The sequence below is a fragment of the Somniosus microcephalus genome, chromosome 1 (assembly GCF_052327205.1).
Source record: "Somniosus microcephalus isolate GS21.2 chromosome 1, FLI_Smic_1.0, whole genome shotgun sequence".
Lineage (NCBI taxonomy): Eukaryota > Metazoa > Chordata > Chondrichthyes > Squaliformes > Somniosidae > Somniosus > Somniosus microcephalus.
Window position 1 is genome coordinate 262,151,381 of NC_140987.1, and position 23,710 is coordinate 262,175,090.

The 23,710-nt window shown below is 47.6% G+C and overlaps 1 protein-coding gene across 1 annotated transcript in view; it reads right to left on the reverse strand.

The window, feature by feature from the left end:
• Window positions 1-23,710, reverse strand: part of susd1 (sushi domain containing 1) — a 296,951-nt gene that overhangs the window by 167,963 nt on the left and 105,278 nt on the right. The window contains exons 7-8 of the mRNA XM_085984560.1: window positions 15,458-15,637; window positions 2,397-2,576 (exon numbers count right to left, since the gene is read on the reverse strand). Of these exons, the coding sequence (XP_085840686.1) occupies window positions 2,397-2,576; window positions 15,458-15,637 (360 nt within the window). The remainder of the gene's footprint in view (window positions 1-2,396; window positions 2,577-15,457; window positions 15,638-23,710) is intronic.

Here is a 23,710-nt window from a genome sequence, read left to right on the forward strand (position 1 = left end):
TCTCATGGGTCAGCCCCACTTCAGACCTAACAAGTGGCTGGACAGCCCCTTTCTGCACTTCAGGGGGGCCATGAGGACCCGTTTCTGCACTGGAAGTCCTACTCCAGAGGACTTCCATGAAGGTCTGGTTTCTCTGCTCAATAGCTGACCATCGCTCCTCAAGAGATGTCAGTCTATTCTGAACAATGACCATGTTTTCACAACCCTGGCGACTAAGCTCCTCCATGGCCGTAGCCATCCTCTCCTCTACGGTAGCCATCCTTTCCACGGAGGTTGCCATCCTTTCTGTGGTGATGCGTTCATGCACCAATGACTCCACAAAGGCTCTGGTCATGTTCGCTATGGACTCCTCCATTCGCTCCACACTCGCAGCGACCCTAGAGACAAAACCTGCCAGAGACTCCTGCATCTGTGCCTGGAGTTCCATCACCGCCGATCTCATGGATGGACCCAGAGGCAGAGGGTCGACATGCTGCTGAGCCGAGCTGGCAGAGTCCTGTGCCCTCTGACTAGGACTCTCCACTGCTGTCCCTGTCTCCACAATCTGCTGATGCTCACTTACGAGCTGTGATACACCAGGTGACAACACTACTCTATGTCCTGAAGGTCCCACCAAGGAGTGAGTGTCTGCGCTGGTGCTGGGTGCGCACATTTCTGGTGACGCTGCGCCCTCAGAAGTTGCAGCTTCTTCTGAGGAGTCTGGCTGCTCAGCCTCTTCTTCTTGGCTAGGGGTAACGGATGCTTGTGATGGTCCTGTGGGGGAGTAAAGGAAAGAGTCAGAGATGTGATGCCAAGGCTACATGCACATTGCTTTTTGCAGATGCTCATCAGTTAGAGCTTCACAATCATTATCAGCGACTCATGCAATGTCAAAGAGAGAGATGGGAAACTTTTCGGTCACCAGCTTGCTGTGTTGCACCCGTCTGTCCGCCCCCCACATGCGCATTATCCTCCAGTCCCACTATTTCGAGTACCGCCTCCTCCCAGGGGGTCAGGTGGACTATTGAGGCTGTCCCTCCTCCTGTCCTGGCTCGCTCTCTTTTGTTGTGAGCTCTCTTTTCCTGCAATGAGGGAGACAAGTGGAGGTTGAGTGAGAATGAAGGAGTGAGTGTACAGATTGCATAGCATAGATACTTAGAAGGAGACAAAGATGGAGTGAGGTGGCAAGACCAAGGGCCCTCCCTGTGTGTTGTCAGTTGTTTTCATAGCATCAGAGTGATAGGGAGTGTGAGGGCTGCATAGTCGAATAGATATGTGAATGGGAGCATAGAGAGAGAGGGAATGGGTAAGGGTGCATGGATGTCAGTGTCAAGTGGGATGTGGAGGAAGAGATTGCTAAAGCTGTGTGCTGGTGAGGAAAGGCAATGGGGATCAGATTGAGGGTGATGGGAAATTCACACTCACTTTTCCAGTGCGCTGAAGGTCATGAAATCTTTTCCGGCACTGAATCCAGGTTGGTCGTGTGACTCCCAAGGAGTTGACCTCCTCAGCCACCTGCATCCACACTGCCTTAGTCTGCTTGGGAGGCCTCTTCCTCCCTGAGGAAGGGAAGAGCACCTCCCTGTTGGCCCTAGCCCCATCCACCAATGCCTGCAGGGCCACCTCATTGAAACGAGGAGCTGATCTGGGCCTCCCGCTTGTCATGTTTCCTGCAGGTCCCTCTTACACCAAATGGAGAAAGCTTGGAAGCCTGCAGAAGAAGCAAGGCTTGCTGTAGACCTTAAATGCAGCAGTAACGATGACGTCATCGGAGACGACTTTCAGTCATGAAAAACCCATTTGCCAAGGGTTCCCACACGTTGGAAATCAATTGGACAATTAAGTGAAAATTGCATCAATCTCCCACATCCATTTAGATTCAGGTGGATAACAGGATATGCGGATAACACGACACCATCCCGCACCCGAGTTAAAATCCTGCCCTGTAGGTCCTGCATTGGACTCATCAGTCACCTGTAAACTCATTTTTAATGTGGAAGCAAGTCATCCTCGGTTCCGAGGGACTGCCTTAGAAGAAGAAGAAGAAGACTCAGTACTCCAGATGTGGTCTCACCAGGACTTCGTATAGCTGAAGAAAAACTTCCTCCCCTTTATATTCTAGCCCTCTAGTTATAATGCAGCACTCCGTTAGTTACATGCTCAAGTCCGCAGTGGGACATGAACCCACAATCTTCCCACTCAGATGTGGGAATGCGACCAACTGAGCCATGTTGACATAAGGTATCCCGCACATAAATACAATGAAGAATGAATGTGGGGACTATATGGAGGTTTGACTCAAGTGGAAGAAAAACTAGATGAGAGAAAAACCACAAATGCTGTTACTCCTGGGATACCATTTACATATAGTCTTCTCTTAGTTTAACTCAGATTTAGAAGCATTCTGGAGCACCAACCTTCACATTCCAGGTTTGCTCCTTCCCACCGTCCCTGGGCAGAGCAGACTGATGTGACGTTTCCTCTCACACGCACATAGTCCACCAGGCACTGGTACACGACTGTACTTCCGTAGGTTGTGTTAGCTGGTGGATATCGCACTGCGTTCAGTAAAACTGGAGGTGCTCCACAGTCAACAGCTGTGGAGGCACAAGCCCAAGTTAGTTTAAATTAATTTTACACAGAAACCGGATCCTCCAGACCATCTCTATGCCATACCAACCAATTTGCACAAAGCAAGACCCACAAAAAAACAATGGGTTGAAAGTCCAGTTAATGTCCTTGGTTGGAGGAGAAATCATGGCCTGGAGACTGGGAGAAACTCCCTATTTTTCTTTGCAAAGTGTCAGGGGATTTTTGGTGTCCATCTGAACAAGTGGACAGGGCCTCGATTTAATGTCTCTGCTGAAAGATGGCATCTCCAACAATGCAGAACTCCATTAGACAATGTGCTCAAGTCCGCAGTGGGACTTGAACCCACAATTATCCCTGTTCCGCCTTATAATTGCAGGAGTTTTGTTTTGTTGCCGCCAGTAGGTGGCAGTAAATGGAAATGGCCAGTAGGGTCACTCAACAGGAAGTAGTATAGTGATAGCAAACAAAGAGGTCACATCAGCATGGAGCGTGCTGCAAGTTAATCCGCTGTAATCTTACATTGTTATGCCTTCGAAAGCATTGCCTGTGAGTTGAATGGTTTCATTACATATTCATGTTTAGATGTTAGTTATATCTCATGTATGTAACAAGGTGCATTTCTTTCTTTCTTTTTCTCAGTTTTACTCCAACCCAATGCAACTGATTTGTATTGTTTCATTGACCTCATGCAAGTGTGGCATTATTAAACACCGGAGCTTGGACGCTACATCCTAACTCCCATGTCGTTATTGAAAGGAGTTTGGCTGGCTGTCTAACTGCGTACAGACATATACACGTAGGGAGGACAGTACAATCCCACTCAGATGTGGGAGAGCAACCAACTGGGCCATGTTGACATTAGGTATCCCGCACATAAATACAATCAAGAATTAATGTAATACAACAACAACATATATTATATAAAGCCTACAACAACAAAAATAACTTGTATTTATATGGTGTGGAGATGCCGGAGTTGGACTGGGGTGGACAAATGTAAGAAGTCACACAACACCAGGTTATAGTCCAACAGCTTTATTTGAAATCACAAGCTTTTGGAGCGCTGCTCCTTCTTCAGGTGAAGTGGAGAAATGCATAAAGACACAGCTTATATAGTCAGAGAATCATGTCAGATGTTTACAGGTAACCTTTCCAACTGCCATTTATCACACCTCGGCAGAGAGATAATCACAGCAGTCAAAGGTGTGAATAGTGTCCAAACAGGTCAGTCAGGGAAACATTACATCAAAGAACAATGAGGTGGGGTCACAAGGGGTCAAATATTGCAGATGCTGGGGTCTGTATGAAAAACAAAAAAAGACAAAAAACATTTTTTTTTGGCTGGAAATCACACCAAAATGGACCCCATCGGTCTCGCGGCAGACACAGAGGAATTCATCAGGAGAATGAGGCTCCGGGAATTCTTCCACAAATCCCAAGATGTCAGCAGCGAACCCAATGAGACAATCAATGATCCGGAACAGCAGACAGAGGGATCCGCAGTGCAGCAACCGAAGAAGAAAGAGTCAAATTGGACCCCTCCGGAGGGTCGCTGCCCTAAGCTTGACACGTATGCTCAAGCTGTCAGGAGATGCATCAACGCCAGATTCATCAGCCGCACTCACAAGACAGTCCAGAATGTCACCCGAGCACAACGCAACGCCATCCACGCTCTCAAGACCAACCGCAACATCGTCATCAAACCAGCAGACAAAGGAGGTGCCATCGTCATACAGAACAGAATGGACTATTGCAAAGAAGTATACCGACAACTGGACAACCAGGAACACTACAGACAGTTACCCGCAGATCCGACCAAAGAACACACCCGCCAACTCAACAGACTGATCAAAACCTTCGATCCAGACCTTCAAAGCATCCTACATGCTCTCATCCCACGTACTCCCCGCGTGGGAGAATTCTACTGCCTCCCAAAGATACACAAAGCCAACACACCTGGACGTCCTATCGCATCAGGCAACGGAACCCTGTGTGAGAACCTCTCTGGATATGTCGAGGGCATCCTGAAACCCATCGTACAGGGAACCCCCAGCTTCTGTCGCGACACTACAGACTTCTTACAGAAACTCAGCACCCACGGATCAGTTGAACCAGGAACACTCCTCGCCATGATGGACATCTCGGCACTCTACACCAGTATCCCCCACGATGACGGCATCGCTGCGACAGCCTCAGTACTCAACACCAACAACAGCCAATCTCCAGACGCCATCCTACAACTCATCCGCTTCATCCTTGACCACAATGTCTTCACCTTCGACAACCAGTTCTTTACCCAAACACACGGAACAGCCATGGGGACCAAATTCGCACCCCAATACGCAAACATCTTCATGCACAAGTTCGAGCAAGACTTCTTCGCTGCACAGGATCTCCAACCAACGCTATACACCAGATACATCGACGACATTTTCTTCCTATGGACCCACGGCGAAGAATCACTGAAAAGACTACACGATAACATCAACAAGTTCCATCCCACCATCAAACTCACCATGGACTACTCCTCAGAATCGGTCTCATTCCTGGACACACGAATCTCCATCAAAGACGGACACCTCAACACTTCACTCTACCGCAAGCCCACGGACAACCTCATGATGCTTCACTTCTCCAGCTTCCACCCTAACCACGTTAAAGAAGCCATCCCCTATGGACAAGCCCTGCGAATACACAGGATCTGCTCAGACGAGGAGGAACGCGATGGACACCTACAGACACTGAAAGACGCCCTTGTAAGAACGGGATATGACGCTCGACTCGTCGATCGACAGTTCCGACGGGCCACAGCGAAAAATCGCATAGACCTCCTCAGAAGACAAACACGGGGCACAACCAACAGAGTACCCTTCATCGTCCAGTACTTCCCCGGAGCGGAGAAACTACGCCATGTTCTTCGCAGCCTTCAACATGTCATCGATGACGACGAACACCTCGCTAAGGCCATCCCCACGCCTCCACTACTCGCTTTCAAACAGCCGCCTAACCTCAAACAGACCATCGTTCGCAGCAAATTACCCAGCTTTCAGGAGAACAGCGACCACGACACCACACAACCCTGCCGCAGCAACCTCTGCAAGACATGCCAGATCATCAACACAGATACCATCATCACACGTGAGGACACCACCCACCAGGTACATGGTACATACTCATGTGACTCGGCCAACGTTGTCTACCTCATACGTTGCAGGAAAGGATGCCCCGGAGCATGGTACATCGGCGAGACCATGCAGACACTGCGACAACGGATGAACGGACATCGCGCAACAATCACCAGGCAGGAGTGTTCCCTCCCAGTCGGGGAACACTTCAGCAGTCAAGGACATTCAGCCTCCGATCTTCGGGTAAGCATTCTCCAAGGCGGCCTTCGAGACACACGACAACGCAAAATCGTCGAGCAGAAACTGATAGCCAAGTTCCGCACCCATGAGGACGGCCTCAACCGAGATCTTGGGTTCATGTCACGCTACATGTAACCCCACCTGACGCAGGGTCATCCAGACTCGAGTCGACATTGGCTTGTTCTCTCGACACAGATGCTGCCGGACCTGCTGTGATTTCCAGCCAAAAAAAAATGTTTTTTGTCTGTTTTTTTGTTTTTCATACAGACCCCAGCATCTGCAATATTTGACCCCTTGTGACCCCACCTCATTGTTCTTTGATGTAATGTTTCCCTGACTGACCTGTTTGGACACCATTCACACCTTTGACTGCTGTGATTATCTCTCTGCCGAGGTGTGATAAATGGCAGTTGGAAAGGTTACCTGTAAACATCTGACATGATTCTCTGACTATATAAGTTGTGTCTTTATGCATTTCTCCACTTCACCTGAAGAAGGAGCAGCGCTCCAAAAGCTTGTGATTTCAAATAAAGCTGTTGGACTATAACCTGGTGTTGTGTGACTTCTTACATTTGTATTTATATAGCACTTTCAAAATAGTAAAACGTACCAAGGCGCTTCACAGGAGTATTATAAGACTAAAAATTTGACACCAAGCCACATAAGGAGAAATTGGGGCAGAGGACCAAAAGCTTTGTCAAAGATGTAGGTTTTAACAACAACAACAACATGTATTTATATATTTATTAAGGAGCGTGTTAAAGGAGGAAAGAGAAGTTGAGAGGCAGAGAGGTTTAGGGAGGGAATTCCAGAGCTTAGGGCCTAGGCAACAGAAGGCATGGCTGCCAATGGTTGAGCGATTATAATCAGGGATGCTCAAGAGGGCAGAATTAGAGGAGCACAGATATCTCAGGGGGTGGGGGGTTGTGGGGCTGAAGGAGATTACAGAGCTAGGGAGGTGCGAGGCCATGGAGGGATTTGAAAACAAGGATGAGAACTCTGAAATCGAGGCTGTGCTTAACCAGGAGCCAATGTAGGTCAGCGAGCACAGGGGTGATGGGCGAACGGGAATTGGTACGAGTTAGGACACAGGCAGCTGAGTTTTGGGTGACCTCAATTTTATGTAGGGTAGAACATGAGAGGCCGGCCAGGAGTGCATTGGATTAGTCAAGTCTAGAGGTAACAAAGGCATGGATGAGGGTTTCAGCAGCAGATGAGCTGAGGCAGGGGCGGAGACGGGCGATGTTACAGAGGTGGAAGTAGGTGGTCTTATTATGTGGTCAGAAGCTCATTTCAGGGTCAAGTATGACACCAAGGTTGCCAACAGTGTGGTTCAGCCTCAGACAGATGCTAGGGAGAGGGATGGAGTCAGTGGCTCGGGAATGGAGTTTGTGGCAGGGACCGAAAACAATGGCTTTGGTCTTCCCAATATTTAATTGGAAAAATTTCTGCTCATCCAGAACTGGATGTTGGACAAGCAGTCTGACAATTGAGACACTGTGGAGGGGTCGAGAGAAGTGGTGGTGAGGTAGAGCTGGGTGTCATCAGCATACATGTGGAAACTGACGCTGTGTTTTCGGATGATGTTGCCAAGGGGCAGCATGTAGATGAGAAATAGGAGGGGCCAAGGATAGATCCTTGGGGGACACCAGAAATAATGATGCGGGAGCGGGAAGAGAAGCCATTGCAGGTGATTCTCTGGCTACAATTAGATAGATAAGAATGGAACAAGGCGAGTGCAGTCCCACCCAGCTGGACGGCGGAGAGGCATTGGAGAAGGATGGAGTGGTCAACTGTGTCAAAGGCTGCAGACAAGTCAAGAAGGACGAGGAGGGATAGTTTACCTTTGTCAAAGTCACAAAGGATGTGGCTTTGATGAGAGCCGTTTTGGCACTATGGCACGAGCGGAAACCTGATTGGAGGGATTCAAACATTGAGTTGAAGGAAAGATGGGCACGGATTTGAGAGGTGGCAACATGTTCAAGGACTTTGGAGAAGAAAGGGAGGTTGGAGATGGGGTGGTAGTTAGCAAGAACGGAAGGATCAAGGGTTGTTTTTTTGAGGAGAGGGGTGATGACTGTTGAGTCTGTGTGTCCCAGTTATGCTTATTATAAATCACTGGACACAGACATCAAGAATAACTTTAACAGGTCTTTACTATTCGGAGGTCAGGGCTGAACTGCCCAGCAAATCACTACACAACGTTTATATACCGGTGTGGTCACCACCGGTATTACAGTATACAGCAACCAAGAGAAAGTAGTACATCTCTTAAGGTAGTTCTCTTAAGGTGGAACAGGTTACATACACCACAATCCTCCCTTTTTAGCTTAACAGTGTATATCCCCATTTAACATAACATAATAACATATATATATATATACAACTTCATGCAAAACAGTTCAAAGATTCAGTCTCTGAGGAGGCCTCCTGATCCGAGTTGGATGACGCCTTTCAGGGGTCTCTGATTCTCGTTGCTGGGGTGACTCATCTAGTTGATCTCTTATGGATTGGACATCATCCTCAGGTACATTCACTTCTGAGGTAGATGCTTCAGGTTCACTAACTTCTTCCACGGTTGTCTCTGCCGTAACCATGGGTTCGACCCTTGTTCTCGATTCTACCAGTTGGTCAGCATGACGTCGTATTACATTTTCACCAATATCTACCGTGTACATCAGGGGTCCTTGTCTGGCCCGAATTGTTCCAGATTGCCATTTCTCATTTTTATAGTCCCGGGCTAACACTGGTAGTCCTATTTCGAAACTCCGAGTGGTCTTGTTATTTATATGCTGGAACTGTTTGTTTTCGACTTCCCTCCGCACATTTGGTTTTAACAAATCCAACCTGGACCGCAACCTCCTGCTATAGAACATCATGGCAGGACTTTGGTTTGTCACTGCATGAGTGGCGTTTCAATATGCCAGTAGGAAATTGTCCACCTTGTGTTGTAGTGGAATCTGATCTTCGCTCATGGCCTTTATTGCTTTTTTGAACGTTTGTACAAATCTCTCGGCCAACCCGTTTGTAGCCGGATGATATGGGGCAGAGGTATAATGTTTCACCCCATTCTTCTTCATGAATTTCTGGAATTCTTCTGACACGAACTGCGGTCCGTTGTCTGAACATATTTGTTCTGGCAATCCATTTCTTGCAAATATCATTCTTAGCACCGCGATCGTCTTTTCCGAGGTAGTGGTAGTCATCTTAATCACTTCTGGCCATTTAGAATGTGCGTCCACCGCAATTAAAAACATGGAGTCCATGAATGGACCAGCAAAGTCAATATGTACACGTTGCCATGGGGTTGAAGGCCATTCCCATGGATGCAGCGGTGCAATCGGAGGTGCATTTTGAACTTTTTGGCATCCTGAGCAGCTTTTCGTCAGATCCTCTATCTGTTGGTCGATACCCGGCCACCACACATAAGCCCTAGCAAGGCTTTTCATCTTGACTCCCCCCAGATGACCTTCATGCAGTTCCTTTAGAACTCTCTCTCTTAACTTAGGAGGAATAATCACCCTTGTTCCATACATCAATGTTCCTTGACAGACGGACAGCTGTTCTCGTCTTGCTTAGAATGCCGGTAACAGTGGATCACCATGTGCTGGCCATCCCTTCACTGTCAATTCGTAGACCCGGGACAGTGTCGGGTCGTTCCTGGTTTCTCTTTCAATACTTGCATTGGTGACTGGTAAACATTCGATGATGGTCGAGTGAAATAACTCAACAGGGTCAACCGTCGGTGCCTCCTCCGCTGTAGGTAGTGGCAGGCGCGACAGCCCATCAGCATTACCATGCTGCTTTGTACCTTTGAATTCAATCTGATATTGATGTGCCCCTAGGAAAAGGGACCATCTCTGGAGCCTCTGTGCTGTCATCACCGAAACACCCTTCTTAGGGTTAAAAATGGATACCAACGGCTGGTGGTCTGTCAGTAGCGTAAACTTTTGGCCCTGCAGGTAATGATTAAACTTCTTTACTCCCCACACAAGGCTGAGAGCCTCCCTATCTATCTGAGCATAGTTGCGCTCAGCGGAGGTCAATGATCTGGATGCGAACGCGACTGGCCTCTCCAAGCCATTTGGCAACTTGTGTGAGAGTACTGCCCCAATACCATATGGAGAAGCATCACAAGCCAAACGAATAGGCAGCGTTGGGTTGAAGTGAGCCAACACTTCCTCTGAGGTGATCAATGCCTTGCTTTTGCGAAAGGCCCTCTTACAGTCCTCGCTCCACTTCCATGGTACTCCCTTCTGCAAAAGAGCGTTCAGCGGGTGCAGCACCATGGATAAATTTGGCAGAAACTTATGGTAATAGTTAATCAACCCTAGGAACGACCTCAACTGGGATACATTATCCGGAGCGGGAGCCTTCACAACAGCTTCGATCTTGTCAGGAGACTTATGAAGCCCTTCCTGGTCAATGACATGACCACAGTACGAGATCCGCTTCTGGAAGGACTCACATTTCTGGCGATTAACTCGAAGTCCATATTCTTTCAATCTGGTGAGCACCAGTTCCAAATTTGCAAGGTGTTCCTCATCATCATCTCCTGTAATCAGAATATCGTCCAGGTAACATTGTGTGCCTGGAATTCCCTGTAATACCTGCTCCATGGCCCTCTGCCAAATTGCTGGAGCCGATGCCACTCCAAAAACCAGTCTATTATACCGATACAAGCCTCTATGTGTGTTGATCGTGAGATACTGGCGTGACTCTTCCTCAACTTCCATCTGTAAGTACGCCTGCGCCAGGTCTATCTTGGTGAAGTGTTTCCCGCCAGACAACGAAGCGAAGATATCCTCAATCCGCGGAAGTGGATATTGCACCGTGTGAAGCACCGGATTAACAGTGATCTTGAAATCTCCACAGATGCGAACCTTCCCCGGTTCCCCCGGCTTGTTGCTCGATGAACGCTTCATGACGGGAACAATGGGCGTGGCCCACTCACTCCAGTCCACCTTAGACAGTACTCCTGAATGTTCTAGCCCTTCCAGCTCAGCTTCCACAGCAGGTCGTATCGCATAAGGTACCGGTCTGGCTTTGAAAAATTTCGGGTTTGCATGTTCTTCAACCTTGATGTTTGCCGTAATTCCTCTCAGTGTTCCCAGTCCCTGTTGGAACACCTCTTTAGCATCGTCCAATATTCTGGACAATCGTTTAGGTTTGACATCTTTTTTACCGGAATCTACCGTTAGTGCTTTTAAGGAATGCCAGTCCATATTTATTCTCCTGATCCACTCCCGTCCCAGTAGTGGTGGACCTCCCTCAGGTAGCACATATAAGTCCATTCCTTGGCTTTCTTTGCCCTTGTGGACCACCTTTACCTTTATCTTTCCGATGGGGTATACTCTTTGCCCCGTGTATGTTTTCAATACAATCTCCGTATCCCGTAGGGGAATATGTGGGAATAACCTTTTGTAATCTTGCTTATTCATGACCGTCAATGCCGATCCAGTGTCCAATTCCATCTTCACTTGGACTCCTGCTATCTGAAGTGTGACCCAGATAGTTTGGAGGTCTGCTTCATTACCCACATTGTGTACTCTTAGACAACCCAGTTCCTTACTGCTGGAGTCTGACTTCTGTTCATCCGAACTGTTCTCTGTCACCTTGTGTACCTTTCTGCACTTTTCCTGCGGTGACTTTTTGTTGCTGGTCTTCTTTCCTGACCGGCATACTTTAGCTATGTGACCAAGCCTGCCACATTTTCTGCATTCCTGATTTTTGAACCAGCACTGGTTCTGATCGTGCGTTGTCTTTCCACAACGATAACACTTTACTGCACCCAAGGCCATTTGATTGGTGCTGAGTTCCGATGACCTTAGCTGCATTTCCGCAGTGCCTCTCGCTGCGGCTTCGTGCGATGCTGCAATAGTGACAGCTTTATCAAGCGTAAGATCATTCTCCTCTAGCAGTCGCTTTTGTGTTCCTTCTTTTAACAATCCACACACAAATTTATCTCTCAGCGCATCTGCTAGTCCTGTTCCAAACTGACAGTACTTTGATAGCTTACGCAGTTCAATTAAGAATTCAGCGTTGCTTTCTTCTTTCAGCTGCGTTCTTCTGTAAAATTTAAATCGTTCCGCTATCAGCAGCGGCGTGGGGTTTAAATGATTTTTCAGGACAGTAACAATATTCGCGAAAGTCTGATCCGCCGGTTTATCTGGTGATACAAGGTGCTTCAATAGCCCGTACATCTTCGCACCCATTGAGTTTAATAAGGTTAGTGCTTTCTTATCATCTGGTACCTCATTTGCTTTACAATAAACTTCCATGTGTTCTACATACGTGGCCCAATCTTCGACATCGCTATCAAAAGTATTGATGTTACCATGTTTAGGCATCCTTGCAAGTTTCTTTAAATTTTCTTTTTCCCAAAATGGCGGCTTCCCGCGCTTGTCTTCTTCCCCCGCCTACTAAAATGGCGGCTTCCTGCGCTTGGCGGTTTTTCCCGCGCTCGTCTTCTTCCCCCGCCGACTACAATGGCGGCTTCCCGCGTTTGCCTTCTTCCCCCGTGCTGCTGCCGTTCTCGCCTCCCCAGCGGTTCTCAATTCCCCGACGCTGCTTTTTGCTCCCCCGCGGTTCCCGTGGGCATTCATGCTTCCCCTGCTGTTGCGCCTCTCAGCCCCGCTTGCAGGCCGGTCCTTTACACCGGCTGCAGTTGAGTTCTCCGCGGTTCTCATGGCCTTAACGCTGCCCCAGTCGCTGCGCCTCTCGGCCCCGATTGCAGCCCGGCCCTTTTCACCGGCCGCGGTCGAGTTCTCCGCCCTTTTTCCTCCATTTTCCCTCCCCTACTCCACAGCCAACGCGGCCGACTTTCTGCTCGTGTCGCTGATCGGCTTACCCATCACCGTGGTAGAAGGGATGATCACTGCCTGTCGCTGATGGAGGGCTTCGTGGTCAGAATTTTTTCTTTTTAACCCGGGTTCTCGATGCCTCCCGTGCGATGTGGTGCTCAGCAGGATGATGAGGGCGGATGCCTCTTCTCGACGCCCGTTCTGAGGACGAAGCTGCCTTGGATGTAAAACTGCCGCAGGGTAAGATCGGACTCGTCGCCACTGTTGAGTCTGTGTGTCCCAGTTATGCTTATTATAAATCACTGGACACAGACAACAAGAATAACTTTAACAGGTCTTTACTATTCGGAGGTCAGGGCTGAACTGCCCAGCAAATCACTACACAACGTTTATATACCGGTGTGGTCACCACCGGTATTACAGTATACAGCAGCCAAGAGAAAGTAGTACATCTCTTAAGGTAGTTCTCTTAAGGTGGAACAGGTTACATACACCACAATGACGGCAGATTTGAGGGAGAGGGGGACAGTACCTGAGGAGAGAGAACCGTTAACAATCTCAGCTAACATAGGAGCCAGAAAAAGAAGTTGGGTGGTCAGCAGTTTGGTGGGAATCGGGTCCAGGGAACAGGAAGTGGGTCTCATGGACAAGATGAGCGGGGAGAGGTCATGAGGGGAGATCGGAGAGAAACTGGAGAAAGATGTGAGTTCAGAGATAGGGCAGAGGGGAACCTTAGAGGAAGTTTGGTCCGGCGGGCTAGGGGAAGGAAGGGAAGTGGCAGAGGCAGCTGAATGGATGGTCTCAATCTTAGAAACAAAGAACTCCATGAGCTCCTCACACTTGTTTTCAGAGGTGAGGGTGGAGGAGACAGTGGAGAGGGGTTTAAGAAGATGGATAGCAGTGGAGAATAGAAGCCAGGGTTTATTTTTGCATTCCAGAATGATTCTGGAATAGTGAGCAATTTTGGCAGACGAGAGCAGGACCCGATAATCCTTGGACTTAAGGGAACGAAGATGAGGGCCGTACCAGAGGGAACAGCCAGGGTGAGGGCGAGTAATTGTTTTAATAGGGACTAGGGCATCAATGGTGATGGTGAGGGTCTGGTTGAGCAGCTGCAGAAATGTCATGGTGAATAGAGGGCCAAGGGCTGGACAGTTGGGATTTCATAAGTGCAGTTGTAAGAGAGTTGGGGGAGATTTTTTTCCAGGGGTGCACACGGAAGGAAGTAGGTTTGTAGGGGGTGGGGGGTAAGGGGGATGTGGGTGGAAAGTGATACAAGGAAGTGGTCAGAGATGGCCTTATCTGCGATTGACACGATGGGAGTAGCGAGGACACAAGAGATGGCAAGGCCAAGGGGGTGGCCGTGAATATAGGTTGGGGAGTTTACATGGAGGGAGAGATTATGGGAGGATAGGAGGCTAGTGAACTCCGAGGAGAGAGAGCATGATGAATTGAGATGGAGGTTGAAATCACCGAGGATGAGAAGTCGCTCGGTGCAGAGGTTGAGGGAGGAAAGCAGTTAAGATATCTTGGTAATAAAATTTTTATGGTACTAGGGCAACTAATGTAGCAAAGCGTCCCCAGGCATGTCACAGGAGCATTAGCAAACAAAATCTGACACCAAGCCACATAAGGAGAAATTAGGACAGGTGACCAAATGCTTGTTCAAAGAGGTAGGTTTTAAGGAGCGTGTTAAAGGAGGAAAGAGGTAGAGAGGCGGAGAGGTTTAGGGAGAGAATTTCAGAGCTTAGGGCCTAGGCAGCAGAAGGCACAGCCGCCAATGGTGGAGTGACTAAAATCGGGGATGTACGGTTTTATATGGAAGTTTAAGAAAAATTTGGTGAGAGAAAAATCACAGATGTAGAGTCATTGCGGGGACATTATTTGCCTATTACTTTAGTGTGAATTTCATTTAGAAAAATTCTGGAGCACCGACCTTCACATTCCAGGTTTGCTCCTTCCCACCGTCCCTGGGCAGAGCAGACTGATGTGACGTTTCCTCTCACATACACATAGCCCACCAGGCACAGGTACTCGACTGTACTTCTGTAGGTTGTGTTAGCTGGAGGATATCGCACTGTGTTCAGTAAAACTGGAGGTGATCCACAGTCAACAGCTGAGGAGAGACAAACCCAAGTTAGTTTAGAATATTTTTTGTTGATTATCTATATTATATCGAACTTCATCCATATTGAGCTCTTGGCAAAAACTCATCTCGACTTGTAGCCACCCCCTGGGAGAACAGGCATTTTGTTTTGGTGCAATGAGCATACTAGAAGCTTGAAGTGGTATAATCTATCTGGGTAGAACAACACCTACCAAACTCTGCCAACCAGCATCGTGACCGATATACTTCCACCCCACAGGGAAGAACATTGCAATAAAACTGGGTTCAGATTTCAGTTTGCTGGGTCCAAATTTCTCATCTACCAAATCCATAACAGGATATCTGAACTGTACAGGTGTGGTATGGAAATCAAAGTTTCAGATGTTATTTTATATTATTTCACCGGTATCTACACAGTGTGAAGATCTGGATTCCTCTCACACTAGTGTCACAAAACTTGACAAACATTCATGTCAGTGTGACACAAGTGAAAGGAAATTACAAAGTCAGAGTCACTCCTGGGACAGGGGTGGTGCAGGTAGTTCAATGGGGACTTTATTTACATGTAGTCTTAGTTTAACTCAGATTTAGAAACATTCTGGAGCACTGACCTTCACATTCCAGGTTTGCTCCTTCCCACCGTCCCTGGGCAGAGCAGACTGATGTGGCGTTTCCTCTCACACGCCCATAGCCCACCAGGCACTGGTTCACGACTGTACTTCCGTAGGTTGTGTTATCTGGTGGATATCGCACTGTGTTCAGTAAAACTGGAGGTGATCCACAGTCAACAGCTGAGGAGAGACAAACCCAAGTTATTGTAGAATACTTTTGTGAGTACTGGTGAAAATCAGAAACTGGACCTCCATACCAGCTCCACTCTCCTATGATGAAATAAGTACCAGCATTACTGTGATTATATGTTAAAGGGTATTAAGGGTTATTGTTAGATCCGTGGTTCAGTGGATAAATAATTACACGGATGCTGTACATAAACAAACAACAGGTCTTTACTGGAGGAGGGTCATCTCTAGACTGGGGTACAGAGGCATGCGCACAGCTTATATACCGGTGTGGTTACTGCCGGTACTACAGTATACAGGAGCTGTAAAAAGTAGTTCTGACTTAAAGCACATACACTACAATTCCTCCCTTTTTAGATGAATAATACCCCCTTAATATTCAAATAACAATTACATTTTTACATGTACATTCAATAACAAAAGTCCATTTATAGATTCAGTCTTTGGGGCGGCTTCCTGACCCTTTCGGGATAGCGCCTTTCCGGAGGTTCTTGTTCTTGGTGCAGAGGCGATTCTGACCCCTTTTCATCGGGTAGTTCATCGGGTTCCACTGCTACTGGGTCTGAAGTAGATGCTACCGGTATGTCGGGTTCATCCCCAGGTACTCGAGACATGGGGTTGACGCCTTCCTGTGATGCTAAGATCTGATCGACGTGGCATCTCACAATGTTCTCCCCGACATCCACTGTGTACATTAATGGCCCCTGCCTTGTACATATCGTTCCGGGTTGCCACTTCTCTGTTCGATAGTCACGGGCCAAGACTGGTTGCCCTACATTGAAGCTCCTTGTCGGCTTCTCGTTGATGTGTTGGAATTGTTTGTCCTCAACATTTCTTCGCACGTTTGGTCTGAGCAAGTCCAGACGAGATCTCAACCTTCGGTTAAAGAACATCATGGCCAGGGTCTGGTTGGTAACTGCATGTGTCGCGTTTCGGTAGGTTAATAAGAAATTGTCCATCTTATGCTGTAGTGGAATTTCCTCATCGCACATGGCCTTTATCGCCTTCTTAAAGGTTTGTACGAACCTCTCAGCCAATCCATTGGTGGCTGGATGATACGGGGCGGATGTGTAATGCCTTACCCCATTCCTTTTCATGAATTTTTGGAACTCGTCGGACACAAACCATGGTCCATTATCAGAGCAGATCTGCTCTGGCAAACCGTTTCTAGCAAATATGGTCCGTAGGACTGCAATCGTTTTCTCTGTAGTGGTTGAAGACATTTTTATCACCTCAGGCCACTTTGAATGAGCATCCACTGCTATTAAGAACATTGAGTCCATGAATGGACCAGCGAAATCAATGTGCACCCGTTGCCATGGAGAGGAGGGCCACTCCCATTGGTGTAGAGGGGCATGTGGTGGTGCATTTTGGACCTTCTGGCATCCTAAGCAGCTCTTAGTTAGGTCTTCGATTTGTTGATCGATTCCCGGCCACCACACATAAGCCCTAGCAAGGCTTTTCATTTTCACTCCCCCCAGATGACTTTCATGTAGCTCCTTTAGCACTCTCTCCCTTAACTTGGGTGGAATCACCACTCTGGACCCACACATCACTGTCCCCTGGCATACTGACAGCTGTTCTCTTCTGGATGAGAATGCTGACAACAGTGAGTCGCCATGTGTTGGCCATCCCCTCACCGTCAATTCATATGCCCATGACAGCGTCGGATCATTGCGGGTCTCCTTCTCTATATCCGCGTTTGTTACTGGCAATCGTTCAATTATCGACGAATAAAATATCTCGATAGGGTCCACTGCTGGTGCTTCCTCCACCGTAGGCAGTGGCAGGCGCAATAGCCCATCAGCGTTCCCATGCTGTTTCGTGCCTTTATATTCTATTTCATATTGATTCGCCCCTAGAAACAGGGACCATCTTTGTAACCGCTGTGCAGTCATTACTGGCACGCCCTTCTTAGGATTAAAGATGGAGACAAGTGGTTGGTGGTCAGTCAGCAAGGTGAACTTCTGCCATGCAGATAATGGTTGAATTTTTTTACTCCCCATACTAGGCTGAGGGCCTCCCTGTCAATCTGGGTGTAGTTGCGCTTGGCTGAGGTTAGTGACCGAGACGCAAGGGCCACTGCCACTCTCCAACCCGTCTGGGAATTTGTGCGACAGTTCCGCTCCAATGCCGTAGCGGTGATGCATCACATGCCAAACGAATTGGTAGTGCTGGGTTGAAATGGTCCAACACCTCTTCGATGTGATCAATTCTTACACTTCTGGAAAGCTCGTCTACGTTCGTCATCCACTTCCATGGTACCCCTGTTTGCAGTAGGGTGTTCAGCGGGTGTAGTACCGTAGACAAATTTGGTAAGAAACTTGTGGTAATAGTTTACCAGCCCGAGGAACGACCTCAGTTGTGACACATTTTCCGGTGCTGGAGCCTTGACTACTGCCTCAATCTTGTCAGGGGGACTTATGTAACCCCTCTTCATCGATGACGTGGCCGCAATACGAGATCTGTTTCTGGAAAAACTGGCACTTGTGGTGATTAGCTCGTAGCCCATATTCCTTTAATCTGGCGAGCACCTTCTCCAAGTTAGCGAGGTGATCACCGTCATTTTCGCCCGTGACCAAGATGTCGTCCAAATAACACTGGGTCCCTGGAATCCCTTGCAGGACCTGACTCCATCGCCCTTTGCCAGATAGCCGAGCCGAGGCTACTCCAAACACCAGCCTGTTGTATTGATAGAGACCTTTATGGGTGTTGATCGTAAGGTAATGTTTCGAAGCTTCTTCTACCTCCATTTGCAAGTACGCCTGGGCTAGATCAATTTTGGTGAAGCGTTTACCACCAGATAGCGAGGCGAAAATATCCTCAATTCGTGGAAGCGGATATTGCACTGTGTGAAGGACTGGGTTCACTGTCACCTTAAAATCCTCACAGGTGCGGACCTTCTTTGGTTCCCCAGGCGTATTACTCAACGACCTCTTCATTACAGGGACGATGGGTGTAGCCCACTCACTCCAGTCCACTTTGGACAGGACTCCTGAACGTTCCAACCCTTCCAGCTCTGCTTCAACCGCTGGTCTGATCGCATAAGGCACTGGTCTGGCCTTCAGAAACTTTGGGCTTGCATTATCCTCTATTTTAATTGTTGCTGTTATTCCTTTTAGTGTTCCTAGTCCCTCCTGGAACACTTCTTTTGCGTCAGTTAGCATTTTTGACAGTCGTCCAGGTGTGACGTCATCATCCTTTTTGGCCTCCACCTTCAGTGCCTGTATGGAATGCCAATTTAAATGTATCTTCTGGATCCACTCACGTCCTAGCAGTGGTGGTCCTCCATTTGGCAATACATATATATCCATTTTAGGTATTTCCTGACCTTTATATGTCACTTTCACCCTTATTTTTCCTTTGGGGTAGACTTTTTGCCCCGTATACGTCTTCAAGACAATCTCTGTAGCTTTCAAGGGTATGTGTGAAAATAGCCGCTTGTAGTCTCTTTAATTTATGACTGTTAGAGCTGACCCTGTGTCCAATTCCATTTCCACTTGGACTCCGTCTATCTTGAGTGTAACCCAGATAGTCTGGTGATCCTCTATTTCGGTTACATTATGTAGTTTCAGACAACCCAGCTCCTTGCTTCCGGAGTCTGTGTCACTTTCTGTTCGTCTGAACCACTGTCCATCACCTGGTGTACCTTTTTGTACTTCTCCTGTGGAGATTTCTTACTGTTGGTTTTCTTCCCAGACCTGCAGACTCTTGCTATGTGTCCTGCTTTCCCACACTGTCTGCACACTTGGTCCTTGAACCAACAATCTTTCTGGTCATGTGTTGTTCTGCCGCAGCGATAGCACTTCCCTGTTCCATAGGTCATTTCGTTGGTGCCGTATTCTTGCGGTCTCCATTGTATCTCTGCAGCGCCCCTTGCAGCTGCTTCGTGTGATACTGCCATATTGAAAGCTTTGTCCAGCGTAAGGTCCTTTTCTGATAGAAGCCGTTTCTGGGTTCCTTCACTTTGTAGCCCACACACAAACTTGTCCCTTAACGTGTCTGCTAGTCCCGCTCCAAACTGGCAGTATTTCGATAGCTTGCGCAGTTCCGTTAGGTACTCAGCATTGCTTTCGTCTTTGTGTTGGTTCCTTTTATGGAACTTAAATCGTTCTGCTATCAGCAGTGGTGTGGGGCTTAAGTGGTCTTGTAGGATTTCTACTATGCTTCCAAAATCCTTGTTTACCGGCTTCTCTGGGGTTATTAGATTTCGCAGTAACCCATAAGTTTTTGCACCCATGGAATTTAACAGAACCAGTGCTTTATTAGCATCTGGCACTTCATTCGCCCTGCAGTACACCTCAATACGTTCCACATATGTCGCCCAATCTTCGACTTCATTGTCGAACGTAGAGATACTGCCACTCTTCGGCATCCTTGGTTGTGCGTTAACTATACCCAATGGCACCTCCCGCGCTTCCCCTTCTTCTCCGCTGGCACAAAATGGCGTCTTCCGCGCTTTCCTTCCTTTCCGCGCTCGCCCGTCTTCTCCGCTGCGGCTTTGCAAAATGGCGTCTCCCGCGCTCTTCCTTCTTCTCCGCGGCTCAATGGCCCCTCCCGCGCTCTCCCTGCTTCTCCGCGGCTCAATGGCGCCTCCCCTTGCTTCGCCCCGCGGACCCTGATCAGCCCGTGATCCCTGGCTGTGCTCTGCACGTTCTTCTCTTGATATTTGTCGACACCGCTCAGTCTAGAACCCGGCTGTTTCTTACCCTCTCTCTCTCCGGTTTGCAGTATTTTTCCTCGACGCCGCTCGGTGATCAATCCCCGGCTGCGCCCTGCTCTCTTCACCCTCTTTCTTACCCCGTCGACGCTGCCCAGCTCTCTCTCTCTGCCGTCGGTCGGCTCCAGCCGCCGCTGCTCGGGAAGGGTCTGCTCTGGACCTGTCATCCGTCTCTTACTGCTCGTTGTGGCTGGGGAACAAAGCCCGGCTCTCCACAGCCTCCCCAGCGAAGTTGGATCTCTGCCTGACTGCTGGGCGGTTGCTCGCGGTCGACACCCGTGTTCCTGGACTCGACTATTTTTTTTTTTAATGTTGCAGGTAGATTCGCATCAACACTCGTCGCCACTGTTAGATCCGTGGTTCAGTGGATAAATAATTACACGGATGCTATACATAAACAAACAACAGGTCTTTACTGGAGGAGGGTCATCTCTAGACTGGAGTACAGAGGCATGCGCACAGCTTATATACCGGTGTGGTTACTGCCGGTACTACAGTATACAGGAGCTGTAAAAAGTAGTTCTGACTTAAAGCACATACACTACAGTTATGGAACCAAGATGGGTAGATGGAGTTAAGATACAGGTCAGCCATGATCTAACTGAATGGCGAGACAGGCTCACGGGGCTGAGTGGCATACTCCTGTTCCTATGTTCCTACTAAGATGCTCAGGCCACTCATGAGAGTGTCTGCCGCCACTGAACCTGAAAATATACAGCAGAACCAGATCTGTAACAAATAATTTCGGGTTAATACTGCAGTGATCAAGCTATTCCTGCCATTTGAGTCTCTGTGGGGGCAATTTGAACCCTACTCGCTCAGCAGAAACTTGGCGGGTGGGCAGTTAAAATCGCCCTGGCTCTTACCTGTCCGCAAGCTGCCATGATTACAACATCTGCAATTTTAACCTGCTCTCCTGAGCAGGCAGCAAGGACACGTGCCCGGAGCCAACAGGATCCTTCTTTACATATGACTGTTGGGGGCCAATTACATCATTGTTACCCGACTGTAATTTTAACTCAGGCCTGAGGGGGGAATCCACCTGGAGTGCAAATCAGGGCCACATTTCTGTAATACAATCCACTCCTTTGAATTCAGAGTCATTGGGCAGGATTTTCATTGGGCCGTGGAGGCGGGATTGGAGGCATGTGTGGGGTTAAAATCACAAAATCGGGGGGCACGAACCCATCCCGCCCCCAACCCACCTCCATGCCAGTTTCAAAGGAGGCGGATACCCGACCTGTGCTGGGACCCACCTCCCCGAGGCGGGAAGGGGATTAGTGCCAATTAACTGCCTGTTAACAGGTAGCTAACAGGCAGTTTTTAGCCTAATCCCTATTTTTATCCCTGAAGTGTGGGATTCCCGACAGCTCCAAACCACGCCAAGTTAGCGAGGCGGACCGTCGGGCTGAAGGGCTTGGAGGGTTCGAGTTGTCCGGTGTTCAGGTGAGTGATGGGTGCATGAGTGCAGAAGTAAGTGTGTTTGGTGTGTGTAAAGTGTTTAAAGAAGTTTTACTTACATTTACTTACCTTTACAGCCGTCCTTCCTTCAGGTCTCGGGAGTCCCTCATCGCACCGACACAGAAAGCAGAATGGCCGTGAGCTGTCAAAAGTTGCAGCATTCTGCTTTCTGTTCTGGAGAGATCTCTAAATCAGCCTGAGAGGAAGGAATTAACTTGGAGTACAGATTGTCAGTGTTTGACAGCTTCAGAGAGCTATCAAACGCTGATATTTCATCTGTCAAAAGCTCTTGACAGATGAAATGTCAATCTGTGACGTCACCTGTTGCCGGGTGGCCCTTAATTGGCCCGCTGAGCCCGCTGGACGGGCTCAACAAGGTCAATCAAGTCAAAATCGTGTGGGTTGGCCACAACTCGATGGAGGCGGGACTACAACCCCAAAAGTTATAATCCCGCCTCCTACACACCTCCAGTATCAAAATCCAGCCCATTGAATTTAAATTAACCGAGAATTAAATTTTTTTAGCATTAAATTCCCACTTTCCTATGTTAGTTATGTTGCTCAATTCAAATTACTGGTTAATTCACTTTCCAGCGCAATAAACAATTTTGAATTATCATTGGTAGACTGTTGTCATTTCTTTCACAGTGTCACGGTATGTGAGCTGTAATGATAAATAAGAACAGCTGGCCTTGGAAGGAGTTTTCCTCAACCTGATGCCAGCGTAGAGGCTAATAGAAAGACTTGAAAAGAAAGATTTGCATTTATATAGCGCCTTTCATGACCTCAGGACATCCCAAAGCATTTCACAGCCAATGAAGTACTTTTTGAAGTGGAGTCACTGATGGAATGTGGGAAACACGGCAGCCAATCACATCCTGCAAGCTCCCACTAACAGCAATGTGATAATGACCAGATAATCTGTGTTAGTGATGTTGATTGAGGGATAAATATTGGCCAGGATGTGAAGGAATGAGCCATACCTATTCAGAAAAATATACCATCCTATGAACAGAATTCTGAAAACTGGGTTGAAAAATCTAAAAGCCTCAATGTCACAAAGCTGTAAACAGAATACAGGCTTTTGAGATAAGATAAGTTGTTAACACAAAGCTGTAAACACCATACAGGCTTTTGAGATAAGAATCAGCTGTTGACACTGAAACAATAGCCTTACTGAAGCAAAGGGTTAGAGCGTCCAGGAAGTCTGAGTTTTGGAAAGAACACAATAAGATATACCCAGTTAAATTGTTTTAAGCCAACACTTTGTAAACAGGCATATGAAAGAGCACAATGGTATAATGTTAAGGTATCATTAAACCAACACTTCGGGAAACAGAAACACAGAACAGTAAAGAAACATATGCCTTCATAAATATGACATCAAATGAAACAAGGAGACACGAAGTCTGCTTACAACCAGCTAAGGTGACTTAAGAATTGAATAGAAGACTTTCATAAATATGACATCACATAAGCAATCACATTGTTTTTATGATAAGTTTTGAACACCTACACAGCAGACAGAATTCAGCAAGCTACCAGCTGAACTGACTGTAAGAATAGCAGGAGTCAACAGAAAGATGACTAGAGATAATTAGCTTACATCAGCAGAAAACTTCAAAGGATATACCACTGAAAAAAGGGTATAAAATATAGAACTTTCAAATAGGAAGACAGAATTTGCTGGAAGGGGCAAAGTGATTCTGAGCTTCAGAGACAGGCTCTGAAAGCCTACAGCCCTTTGAGTCTCGGGTAATCAAAGATATTTTGATTTTGGTGGATATCCTGGAATATAGACCAAGAAATGTAAAAATATAACGAAGTTAAGATTTGAGAATAAGGATCTCTGAGAATAAGAATTGTATGCTATTTGTATTTTG